The 13,772-nt window shown below is 37.0% G+C and overlaps 1 protein-coding gene across 1 annotated transcript; it reads left to right on the forward strand.

Moving 5' to 3' along the window:
* Positions 1 to 242: 242 nt before the first annotated feature.
* Positions 243 to 13,537, forward strand: LOC112542690 (uncharacterized). Its single transcript, XM_088142550.1, has 9 exons — positions 243 to 333; positions 859 to 933; positions 2,533 to 2,823; positions 4,289 to 4,354; positions 5,261 to 5,341; positions 6,257 to 6,314; positions 7,353 to 7,405; positions 12,866 to 12,897; positions 13,211 to 13,537. The coding sequence occupies exons 1-9, from the start codon at positions 312 to 314 to the stop codon at positions 13,223 to 13,225; spliced, it is 693 nt and encodes a 230-aa protein (XP_087998676.1). The 5' UTR covers positions 243 to 311; the 3' UTR covers positions 13,226 to 13,537.
* The last annotated feature ends 235 nt before the right edge of the window (positions 13,538 to 13,772 follow it).

The following is a 13,772-nucleotide window of genomic DNA, read 5'->3' on the forward strand; positions in this document are numbered from 1 at the left end:
GGTTAAGAGGAACTTTTAAAACCTTGCTTCATATTAACTCAGAATACCTAACATAGATAACAATAATAACTCAAAGAACTTGGGTATTTTACCTCCAAGATAATGCATAGTCTAGAAAATGTATAAATGCATAGATTATTATCCCCTAGATGTAGTCACATGTGAGTGTACATACTGGAGGAGGAAATGTAACCAAGCATGCTACAAAAGTTCTCATTTCTTGTTCTTCCATGAGGCAGGGGAAAGGACAGTGGTGTGGAAGAGAAGAAGTTTGTGCATCCCATTTGAAGACCTGTACCTAAATCATCCTGATGATCCTCCACTGGCTTCTCAGTAAGTTTCCTAAAACCATGACAGAAAGGGAGTGGGAGACTTCACGGTTGAGAAAGCAGCTTCTTTTATTTCTTCCAGTGGTTGAATTCATGTGAACATTGCCTTGAAATTCGATATTTTTTAGAAAATGTTTCATGTTGATATTTCATCTAGGAACGTAGATATTTTGCTGTTCTGTTTCTCTTTCTGAGACCAGCATAAGCACTTACTCAGAGACATGATTGGGGAAAAAATATCTTTCTGCATCAAGAAAGAACTGCATCAAATAAGAATGGATTCAGACTGTGCACTGCTATATAAAGAACTTTTGGAAATGCATGGTTTTAAACTGTTCTTATACACCTTTATTTTTCTTACAAATGTAGAAGCAACTTCTGTTCATTATAAGTCATTTGAGCAAATAGATTTGATGCTGTTTATTAGGTTAAGAGATTTATGAACAGTCATTCTTCTTGCAGTTTTTTAAATTATTATTATTATTTTTGCAAAACACTTACTGGATTTTTTGCATTGATGTCATTGCAGATATTTTGTGTGCAACACACTGCTTTTGGGTTGAAATTATTAGCAGTCAACATTTGGAGCTCTGCAACTCTACAGGTGAATTTTTTGTACAGTCCATACAATATATAGTAAGTTTCTGCCTCTAAGAACATCCATCAATATTAAAGATTTCCTGAGGGATAAGACAGACACACAGGCAGGCATAATATCTGAATGTGACATAGGTATTCTGATGTCTGCAGGTTAAGAATTTAGATGGGATGTCACCAAAGACACATAGATCATTTTTAGCCTTCACATTTTTGGATGCTGTGAGGAAAGGCTATTATTGAGATGAAGGGCAAAATGACAGCAGGTGCTCTGAAAAAAAAAAAAATCTTTATATATTTGATTCCATGCCCATCTTTAAGGGAAACCACATGGCAAGCTGTCTATTATGTCAAAGAAGAAATGGTGTGTTGACTGTAATGTTTTATCAGCCCAAATAGCACTGACCTATATGTGATATATATGGTTGGTTGTATATTATATTCAGTTATTTGTTTTACGGAATGTACATAAAGTTCTGCCAAGCACATAAGTTATTCTATTTTATTCATTTTGCACTAGTCATTGTGATCATTCACAGCTGAAGAGGCATTTCCATTCTTTAAAACTCAGTGCTTGGGTCAATTTAAGCATCATGTACAACCCCTGGAGATTAAAACTTTTCTGTCTTGAAGTTCATTGCTCTTTGGACTGATACAACATTATGGTCAATATGCCATTTCTTCTCTTATCACTACAGTGATGAAAAGATAAAGAATGAGACAAACTTTACAGAAATCTGATTCCATGGGGTTAAACAGATTTTCTGCAGAACAGTCCTTGGCAAGATCTAGGGATGAGAGAAAAGAATTATCTCATTTTGCATTTTAGAATGATATCCAAAGCAAAATATGCTTATTCAAAATTAATGCATTTCTAAGATTTGGCACGCTCATTGGAAGGATTGATACTGAAGCTCAAGCTCAGATACTTTGGCCACCTAATACGAAGAGAGGACTCTTTGGAAAAGACCCTGATGCTGGGAAAGATTGAAGGCAAAAGGAGAAGAGGATGGCAGAGGATGAGATGGTTAGATAGCATCACTGAAGCAATGAGCATGAAACTGAGCAAACTCAGGGAGGCAGTGAAGGACAGGAAGGCCTGGTGCAATATGGTTCATGGGGTCACAAAGAGTTGGACACGACTTAACGACTGAACAACAAAAAAGATTTGGCAATGCAATTCATCATAAATATTATTAAAAATATTACAAATAAAAAGATGATGGTAATATTTGTGCAAATGTGTGCAAGACAGAGAGAGATGGATGATAAGGGAAAATCTATAAAAGGTAGATACGCATAAATTCCTGACAGAAATTAATAATAGTATGGAAAATAATTGGTAAAAATGAAATGATTGCTAAGACTTTGTACATAAGGGAAGGTATGTTTATTGAACTATGCAGACTGATATTATAAAATAAATATAAATATCTTTAAAAAAAAAAAAACTCAAATGTGAGTGTAAACCAACACTGAACTTATTCAATAGAAAAATGAGAAAAGGAGAGAAACTAAAATTGATAGATGTGTCTTTGTAATCCTTCATGGAATATCAGTATTTAATCTGGCACTAGTTTCATTTCTGCTCTGTTTCTTTCTCTAGGTGAACATCCAGCTCCTGAGCTGTTTCACAGTGCAGGATCTCTTCATATTGGAGACTCAATCTCACTGTTGTGTATGGATCATACAAACAGTAACATAACAAGATTTTTTTTCTGCAAAGATAAAACCCTTGTTTCAGCCCAGAAATCAATATCCAACATGGCTACGTATACATTTAATATCACACAAAGCTCTACTGGACAATATTCTTGTGGGTACCAACATAAGGGAGGACTAAACCAGCAGACAAAGTCTGTTCTCAGTTTGTTCTGGAATCTGACTGTCCCTCCAGGTAAGAAAGAACATTCAATAAGCTTTCAAAAACCACTGAGATAACCAATACATTGTTGCTTTGTGGAGTGCACTTCTTCATGTATTCTTCCAGTCTAATGGTTAAGGCACCAGGCTAGAAACCTGAAGACTGTGAATTCTAGTCCTGTTTTAGGCATGAAAGCCAACTAGGTGACTTTGGGCCAGTCACTCTTCCTCAGCCCAATTCACCTCACAGGGTTGTTGTTTTGGGGGAAATAGGAGGAGGAAGGAGTATGAGGTATGTTCACTGCCTTGAGTTATTTATAAAAACAATAAAGGCAGGATAAAAAATCTTTTAAAAAAACCACTTTTTCATGTATTCTTCCAATTTTCCTTCAAAATACACTCCTAATCACAACTTTGCTGCTGATTTTGCTACTGATTTCAACAAGCTCTGGAAACAACAAAATGGATTTGCAAGAGCTGTGCTGTTCCTCTCACCCTGTATATTAACAGCAAACTCTCTTTAGCTATAACAAACCTGTTAATGCACAAGATAGAAATATTTTCAAGCATGTATAAAATGCCAAACTAATTTTTGAGGAAAGGGGAACGACTTCCAAAGCTGTCTAGGGTGGAGTAAGTATGGCTGCAAAGTGTCTGACTTTAGTGAGAAAACTGAAAACTGAAAGGTGGGTGTAGACAAAAAGTGTAGATAAAAAGTGAAATAGAGTCTCCTAATCAAGGACATGGCATTGCTGCTTTGCTAAAACCTTCTAGAACACATAATGTTGTAACATTTTCTCACAGATCTCTCTTCTGATTCTGAGAATATTGACTTTCTTTCCTAAACAATGCAGTAATTACTGAAGTAGTGTTCGCAGTTGTTTATAAGATTTTGGATACTTTAGTCATATGTGAAAGAAAATGACTAAAAATGGGGTGGGCAACAGGACCACATACATAATAGTATCTTTCCAGTGCTCCCATTTCTAGGTCAGTTGCATACTCAACTTATTTACAAAGCACTGCTACGCCTGGGTTGGTGAAGGTGTGTAGGAAATATTCATGCTGTTTTGCTTTCATGATCCAGAATGTTCAGATACAGATATTGTGGTGAATTTACTGTGTTGCTAGCCTTATTTGACACCTTTTTCCGTACATGACTAGCCTTTGAATCAATGTAGAAATATATGAAAGGAACGCCTAGTATTTTCCTAGATTCTTTATTGCCTTGTGCAGTATAGAATTGTTTCCTATTTCTGCAATTGCAATAAACAAATGGGACCATAACCAAGGAATCATAAATTAGGTTTTAAATCCCTCCATGGACTTTTCAGCTTGGGAGAGTCATTCACCCATAAAGATTTCTTTAGCAGAGTTACACATTCAGAATTTTTGACAGCAGCATAAACATAGATGTAATGTTATGGAGATCTTCATCTCTGTGCTGTTCTTAGCCTCTTTGTGATCTTATTTTTTTGTTTTTGTTTTTTTTTTGGAAGGAAAGGATAATTTCCATTCCTATGCACCTGAACGTGATGAAATCGATGGGACTACAAATTTCATTGGTGAGATAAATTAGTAATTGGAGGATGGCTTTAATACTGAAGGCATTGATTATGTGTACTTTTGTGTTTCATTCTTTTGTGCTAATTAATCTAATGGATGACACTGAACATTTACCTCTCTTTCAACTAGAGGGCTCCATTGTGCCCTAACTGCACTGAAAAAATCATAATTTTTTTTTTTTTGTCAGTTTCCATTAATATTGAGAATTGTCATATGCTGTTAAGGAGTCACATATAATTCTAATTTGGCAAATGAAAGACTTTCTAGTTGTACAAATAGGGGTCCTCCAATGGGAATGACTGACACAAATGAAATTTTGTAGTACAACATTTTGGATGACTTCACTAACTGGAAATGCCCTTTCTTCCATTACACCTTCAGTTAGTTGGACTGCTTTGCAATCAAATTATAATCTATTTCGAATATGTCATTTTTACATTAATTAAAGTTTATGGTACATTATTTCTAGGAAGTGACATTTGATGGTTTTTTCCTGTGGCATTTTCAGCCTTGGAAAATCTATTAGCAATGTCTCAATTATCTATACAAATAATAATTCTTGAAGGGAATAAAGAATTAGAGATTCCCATTTTGCCTAAACCATAGAAAGAACCATTAACACGTATAGTTTTATACACAGCATGTGTTTCTTTTTTTATTTCTTTTTTCATAACTTTCTGTATTTTTTCTTTGTGTTTGTTTTCTGTATTCAGTGAATAAAAGGAAAAAGGGTGAGCTGTGAAGGAAAGAACAAACTAAATAGCTTGGCTGTTTTAAAGACAAGATAGAGGAGAGGTGCCTGCCTGGATTACAAAGGGCTGGTTCTACCTCTGTGGTGGGAATCAAGAAGTGAAACTTTTTCTTCTTTGATCTACAGTAATTCGGATTATTCTTCCTTTCTGTAGACAAGAAAATTTGGATAACATTGGTTCTAGTCTTTGTTATTCTGATTCTGGCTGCCTTGACTTATCACTTGGTAAAGAAAGGTGAGTGATGAGGTCAGGAAAAGAATAGAGATAAGAGGTGGGAGGAAAGTGCTGAGCGTGGTACCAAATCTATTCTGTGGGTTTATATCAGTCTAATCATCAGGGCTGACCCCTAATCTCAGTATGTGGAACTGGGAGTGAAAAACAATGTTGTCCTTCATAGTTAGGTGATTGGTTGGGGATGAAATACTGTTCTTTCAATAATCTCCCAAAGAATTAAATTATTGATTGATTGATTAATTAGTGAAATACAAAACAGCAGCAATATATATATATATATATATATATATAGAGAGAGAGAGAGAGAGAGAGATTACAGTGATTAAAATAAGCTAAATGGGGGGGTTAACAGTAAAAAATGATCCATATAAATAGCTATAGATAATGATACAATCTATAAGCATATAATCAAATCTAAACCATATTAAATATATATTGCATCACTTTCTCATTTTTAGAACACGTGGACTTTCAAAAGTACATAATAAACTGATATCCTGGATCCATTCCTTAAAATTAGGAAAGACGGTTTCTTTTCAACTACAGAAACTGAATGGAAAACTCACCTCTTCATAAAGTGGCAAATGTCATATTTTAAGAATATAATTCAGCATCATATTAAAATCCTTAACTACAATATTTATTCCCCAAATTGCTGAAAAGTGGTGAAGAGCTTCCTGCCATTTTGGGTGGGAATTACGTGAAAATTCTAGAGAAAATCTTAAGAGTGGCTTTTTTCTTGCTTAATTAAATGGATAAAGGAAAACAAAGTAACACGCTTCACACATTCCTCATCTCAGAAAAGGCAGAAAATCCTGGGCCACCAACATGATTGACTGTGGCTCCTACATAGCCAAGAGTTACATGAAAGCAACCGAAAACTGATTCCTGCTTCCTTTTCTCTTTTTGTTTTAGCTACATTGTGTCAGTTAAAGGAAAAATCCAATCCTCAGAACACTCCTTACGATAATGGGTAATATTTTATCGTAAACTTTGTTATTGATTCTCTTCTTTGAGGGCTAATCTAGAAATGTGAAGGTATCAGAAGATGTTGGTGTGGACGTGATTGCTGAAAAAGAAAGATCATTGTACCCAAATGATATGCCTGAAACAGAAGAAGGGAGAAGCAAGGATAAGACAGGTTGATTATGTGGATACAGATTCCATGTGAGACAGATTACAAGTATTAATAATTATAATGTGTTAAATCATGTATGTGGTTGGTAGGAGTCAAAAACGACTTGATGGCACATAATCAAGCAATCAATGTGTTAAAAATTATTGTATGTGTTGAGCCCTTTTGACATAGCCTGACACCTTTTGATGCATGTGAGTTCAGCAGCCTTTCAATCACTTGCGCTGCTAAAGTCTTGTTTTTCCAAAATGGTCACTTTGAGATCTGCAATAGAGTGTCCTGGGAAGTTGAAATGCTCTGATATTGCTTTGTCCTTGTTTTGAGGCCTGATGTCCAACTTGTGTCCATTAATTCTTTTGCACAAAGTTTCTCCCAGTTGTCCTGTGTAGAATCCAGAGGGGCATTGCTGGCAGATGATAGCATATATTACATTAGAGGAAGAGCAGGTGAAGGAATCTCTAATCTGATGTGCATATTGTTAACTGATAAGGTATTTGTAATCTGTTGCACATGTAGCCTGCATCTGCATAACCATCATGTCTTCCCTTCCTCAACCTGCTTTAAATCTTACATCAGTTTAACCCAGTGTTTCTCAACCTCGGGAACTTTAAGCCATGTGGACTTCAACTCCCAGAGTTCCCCAGCCAGCACATCTTAAAGTTCCTGAGGTTGAGAAACACTGGGTTAACCACTCTGTGTGTTGTATGAACTGAGCTACAGCTCATGAAAGCCGTGTCTTTAAAAAGAATGTGTTAGTAGGGTGCCTTCATGCTCCTTCCGATTCTAGAAAGGGATGTAATATAATTCTTGTCTTTTTCACTTACAGAGAAGGAAAATATGCAACATCACTAATGTGTTGTCTCATGTTTTTCTTAGGGAAGTGTCTGACATCAGAAACAACAGGAAACATTTGAGTGAACAAGTTCAGTGTAAGAATTGATTGTTCTTTTCTCCTTAAAAATCAGGGGCATAAAATCCACAAAGCATTAAGCATCAACAGGGATAATATCTAGCTCATTATTTTGAGGGAGCAGAGAATTGGCCTCTTCAGAAAGGTCCACCACCACCCTTAGTTTAAGGGAAGTAGGTAAGATTTTACAGCTGCAGGTGTTTTTGGACTTTAAAAGGTATGTGGTTACTATATTCACAAAATGGCTGCCATGGTGGCTAAGATTCCTCACTAAATTCCCACTAACCAGAACAGAAACCAGACTTCAGGATGTTCCCTGTTACTTCAGTGGGCCCTTTGAGGGTCTCAGAAGTGCTCCTTTAAATCATGAGATATTAGGAGCTGGGTTTTTTTGTTTTTGTTTTTTTTGTTTTGGTCTTTTTTGTTTATGGCAGCTTTCTTATTTATTTCTTGATTTGCTTATTTATTTATAATAATATTTTTAAAAATCAGATGGAACCCTGATGGGTATGAAGGAATATATCTGGGTCTACCTGGCTCCCCAGAGCTCTTGGACTGGCTCTTCTAAAATATCATGTAAAATTATCAGCTCTTCAGTTGGTACATGTGGTGCTGCCTTTAATGGCAATTTGATTAGCAGAAATTAGTAAGGAACTATCTTTATTTCCACAGAAAGCTTCAGTTGTTGATTTAATTATTTTTCATTTTCTACTGCTGGTAAAGATACAAGAAGAGGCTGGTTTGATTTCTTAAAAATCGGTGGCAATCTTCTGTGGTATGTGGCATGACTGTATTATGTGAGAACAAACATGCATTTAATAGATGATGATGGTAATGAACTTCAATACAAATGCATTCAGATATTTTCAGTAAAAATCAGAATTTTCTATGGTCATTTCTAATTCATTAAAGCTTCCATTTCATGTGTTTCTTCAAATACTACAAAACTTGCTTTGGTGAAATGGGATTATTTATAGAATTTGTAGTTTATTCTCACCTTACACACTGTAGTTCTTAAGTCACACAACCAATTCTTTGTAGAGGCTTTGACCAACACATAGCTACAATATTTTTGCAAGATTGCTCTGCACAGCCTACACAGGAAGGCTAAGATAAGAGTGGTCCAAATTACTACAGAGGTATTTTTACATGCTTGCATTATATACAGCATTTGCTTTTTCACTGATCTGCCAGCTAACTGCACTTTCAAAACTGTGTTATATATAGGGACTGTGCCTCTTAACAGCCTTTAAACAGGGCACGCAATTCAGACTTGAGTGTTTTGTCTATGACTATTTGTTATTGTTTAGTCGTTAAGTCATGTCCGACTCTTTGTGACCCCATGAACCATATTGCGCCAGGCCTTCCTGTCCTTCACTGCCTCCCTGAGTTTGCTCAGTTTCATGCTCATTGCTTCAGTGATGCTATCTAACCATCTCATCCTCTGCCGTCCTCTTCTCCTTTTGCCTTCAATCTTTCCCAGCATCAGGGTCTTTTCCAAAGAGTCCTCTCTTCGCATTAGGTGACCAAAGTATCTGAGCTTGAGCTTCATTATCAATCCTTCCAATGAGCAGTCAGGGTTGATTTCCTTTAAGATTGACTGGTTTGACCTCCTAGCAGTCCAGGGGACTCTTAAGAGTCTTCTCCAGCACCACAGTTCAAAGGCATCAATTCTTCGGTGCTCAGCCTTCTTTATGGTCCAGCTCTCACAGCCATACATTACTACTGGAAAAACCATAGCTTTGACTATGCGGATCTTTGTCGGCAAGGTGACGTCTCTGCTTTTTAATATGCTATCTAGGCTTGCCATAGCTTTCCTCCCAAGGAGCAAGCGTCTTTTAATTTCATGGCTGCAGTCTCCGTCTGCGGTGATCTTGGAGCCCAAATAAATGAAGTCTGTTACTGCTTCCATTTCTACCCCTTCTATTTGCCAGGAATTGATGGGGCCAGATGCCATGATCTTAGTTTTTTTAATGTTGAGTTTCAAGCCAGCTTTCACACTCTCCTCTTTCACCCTCATCAAGAGGCTCTTTAGTTCTTCTTCACTTTCTGCCATTAGGGTGGTATTGTCTGCATATCTGAGGTTGTTGATGATTCTCCCTGCAATCTTAATTCCGGCTTGTGATTCTTCCAGCCTGGCATTTCTCATGATGTACTCTGCATATAGATTAAATAAGCAGGGTGACAGTATACAGCCTTGTCGTACACCTTTCCCTATTTTGAACCAATCGGTTGTTCCATGACCGGTTCTAACTGTTGCTTCTTGGCCCGCATACAGATTTCTCAGGAGACACGTAAGGTGGTCTGGTACCCCCATCTCTTTAAGAATTTGCCAGAGTTTGTTGTGATCCACACAATCAAAGGCTTTTGCATAGTCAATGAAGCAGAAGTAGATGTTTTTCTGGAACTCTCGTGCTTTCTCCATGATCCAGCGAATGTTGGCGATTTGATCTCTAGTTCCTCTGCCTCTTCGAAACCCAGCTTGTACATCCGGTAGTTCTCGGTTCACGTACTGCTGAAGCCTAGCTTGTAGGATTTTGAGCATAACCTTGCTAGCATGTGAAATGAGTGCAATTGTGCGATAGTTTGAGCATTCTTTGGCATTGCCCTTCTTTGGAATTGGAACATAAACTGATCTTTTCCAATCCCGTGGCCACTGTTGCATTTTCCAAACTTGCTGGCATATTGAGTGCAGCACTTTAACACCATCATCTTTTAGTATTTTAAATAACTCAGCTGGAATACTGTCATCTCCACTAGCTTTGTTGTTAGCAATGCTTCCTAAGGCCCACTTGACTTCACTCTCTAGGATATCTGGCTCAGGGTCAGTGATCACACCAGCGTGGACATCAGAGACATTAAGATCTTTCTTGTATAGTTCTTCTGTGTATTCTTGCCACCTCTTCTTAATCTCTTCTGCTTCTGTTAGGTCCCTGCCTTTTTTGTCCTTTATCATGCCCATCTTTGCACTAAACGTTCCTTTCATATCTCCAATTTTCTTGTGGAGATCTCTAGTCTTCCCCATTCTATTGTTTTCCTCGATTTCTTTGCACTGTTCATTTAAGAAGGCCTTCTTATCTCTCCTTGCTATTCTCTGGAAATCTGCATTCAGTTGCTTATATCTTTCCCTTTCACCCTTGCTTTTTGCATTCCTTCTTTCCACAGCTATTTGTAAAGCCTCATCAGACAGCCATTTTGCTTTCTTGCATTTCTTTTTCTTTGGGATGGTTTTAGTTGCTGCCTCCTGTACAATGTTACGGACCTCCGTCCATAGTTCTTCAGGCACTCTGTCTACCAAATCTAACCCTCTAAATCTATTCATCACCTTCACTGTGTACTCACAAGGAATATGATCTAAGTCATACCTGAGTGGTCTAGTGGTTTTCCCTACATTCTTCAATTTAAGCCTAAACTTTGCAGTAAGAAGCTCATGATCTGAGCCACAGTCAGCTCCTGGTCTTGTTTTTGCTGTCTGTATAGAGCTTCTCCATCTTTGGCTGCAAAGTATATAATCAATCTGGTTTCGGTATTGACCATCTGGTGATGTCCATGTGTAGAGTCATCTCTTGTGTTGTTGGAAAAGAGTGTTTGCTATGACTAGCTTGTTCTCTTGACAGAACTCTATTAGCCTTTGCCCTGCTTCATTTTGTACTCCAAGGCCAAACTTGCCTGTTATTCCGATTACTCCTTGACTTCCTACTTTAGCATTCCAATCCCCTATGATGAAAAGGACATCTTTTTTTGGTGCTAGTTCTAGAAGGTGTTGTAGGTCTTCATAGAAGCGGTCAACTTCAGCTTCTTCAGCATCAGTGGTTGGGGCATAGACTTGGATGACTGTGATATTGAATGGTTTGCCTTGGATACGCACTGAGATCATTCTGTCGTTTTTGAAGTTGTACCCCATTACTGCCTTTCCCACTCTCTTATTCACTATGAGTGCAACTCCATTTCTTCTAAGGGTTTCTTGCCCACAGTAGTAGATATAATGGTCACCCGAATTAAATTCACCCATTCCCGTCCATTTCAGTTCGCTGATTCCCAAGATGTCGATGTTCAATCTTGTCATCTCATGTTTGACCACATCCAGCTTGCCTTGGTTCATAGATCTTACATTCCAGGTACCTATACAATATTGTTCTTTACAGCATCGGACCTTCTTTTCGCTTCCAGATACATCCACAGCTGAACGTCCTTTCGGCTTTGGCCCAGCCGCTTCACTCTTTCTGGAGCTACTTGGAATTGCCCTCCGCTCTTCCCCAGTAGCATATTGGACACCTTCCGACCTGAGGGGCTCATCTTCCGGCATCATATCTTTTAGCCTTTTAACATTGTCCATGGGGTTTTCTTGGCAAGGATACTGGAGTGGGTTGCCATTTCCTTCTCCAGTGGACCACATTTTGTCAGAACTCTCTGTCATGACCTGTCCGTCTTGGGTGGCCCTGCACGGTATAGCTCATGGCTTCACTGAGTTATGCAAGCCCCTTTGCCACGACAAGGCAGTGATCCATGAAGGGGGTCTATGACTATATATTTTAATAAACTTAATTAAATATAATTCAGTTGATAGCATTTTTAAAAAAAATTAAGCAAATTTGAATTAATTTAATTCAAAATTTGAATTAATTTCATTCATTAATGGAAACATTTCAAATGACATTATAAAGAATGAAATACAGAAATGAAACTTTCTTTAACAAAAATAGAGAAACAAAGAATTTTTTCTATACCTTCATTTTTCAACCATTTTATTCAGTGAAGGGAATAGAATGCACAGAGTCATAGGAACTGTATTTTCCCAGCAGTTTCACTAACTCCTGGAACCTTTGAAAACAATGGCAATAGCTAACATTTCCAATTTTTTTTCCTGGATAATGTATATAGGCAGCTATACATATTTGATTAATAAATAAATAAAATAAAATAAAATAAAATAAAATAAGTAAATAATGGAGGATAGTAAGGGTGAGGAAGAATGTCTCCCCTTTAGTCTTGCCACTCACTGCCACTAGTGCTATAATGAAATGGAAGAAAAGAGAAAGGGATGGGAAATATGTTTGGGAACTTGGATGGCTGAAATGGCCTTGAAGCTGAGTATATGAAGATACTAAACTTATCTTGAAAAAAGTTGGTTTTGATATAAATAGACAGGAAGTTCACTTTGCAAAATTCACCCCACCTTTTAAAGTAGGGTTACATCTTTCTCAGAGCCTACTTGAAAAAAGTTATCCAGCACCCCTTTAACTGTTATTAGGAATAGGATTGTAAGACAGACATGCGACATCCATAAACCTTTGCCATCTTTGAGATGGGGAAAGTCTTTCAGAGTGTTACTGACTGGTTAGGGTTCATTTGGGGAAGATTTATCCTCATAACAAGTGTTTGTGAATATGTATTTTAATGTCTGTGTGACTATGTGGGTGTGTGTGCATACATACACACACACACACACACAGAGACACATGCACTATTTTTTTCTCAGATACCAACCTTGTGGAGCTCCATCAAACAGAGGTGAGTATTATAACAGCTAATTCTATTATTAATTGACCTAAGGATACTTAGCTTATTAAGCCTAATGCAATCTTTCCTTATATAATGTAATATATTCTATTTGTTGTTCTCTTAGTCATTTATCTTTTCTCTGGCTCTGCATATACCCCAAATTTACTTGATAAATATCATGAACCTGATGGTATTAATGATAAATGTGTACTTTAGATTATTTCTAGCTAGGAAATTGTGAAGACATGCAATCCCTTTCTTCTGTAACAGTTGGTCTGTAATGACTCTATAGTACTAATTTCCTGTTGTTTTCATTTCAAAGGCACCATCACTCTAGAACACAGAACTTACAACTTATTCCTCCATTGGTACAGTATAAGAAAAGATTTTCCTTAGGAGTTCAAACACATCATGTGTAGATGCCAGAGCCTCAAAATGGACAGAAATTTATGGAATAAAATATCTGAAAGTGCTGGAGAAAACTGTACAATTTGGAAACCATATAGTTCTGGAAAGATCTGGATCAAATGAGCCATCTGTCCCTCCATAACCTTACTCATCCTTTTCTTGCTCATAAATGCATACATATATCTGAATACTCTGTGTGTATTCCTTTTATGAAATTCCTGCCTTTTATAGCACATCCTATGGATTTAATACACTCATACCCATATATTTCATATGCACAAAGCAAACATAAAAGCATCAAAATAGGTATATACATTTATATTTACAAAGTTAAAGCATTAAAATGCAAATATATTGCAGATATAACAACCAACTTTAAAATACAACAGCCTAATTAAAATTTAAAATAAAATCCTTTTGTAGCCCTGTTATTCTCTTCTTTTAAAGTTCCTTTTAACAGTGATGCTGAAAATTGT

This window comes from Python bivittatus, unplaced genomic scaffold (genome assembly GCF_059951505.1).
Source record: "Python bivittatus isolate LINGU-HERP-01145 unplaced genomic scaffold, Pbiv_v1 ctg000440_np1212, whole genome shotgun sequence".
NCBI classification, from domain to species: Eukaryota; Metazoa; Chordata; class Lepidosauria; order Squamata; family Pythonidae; genus Python; species Python bivittatus.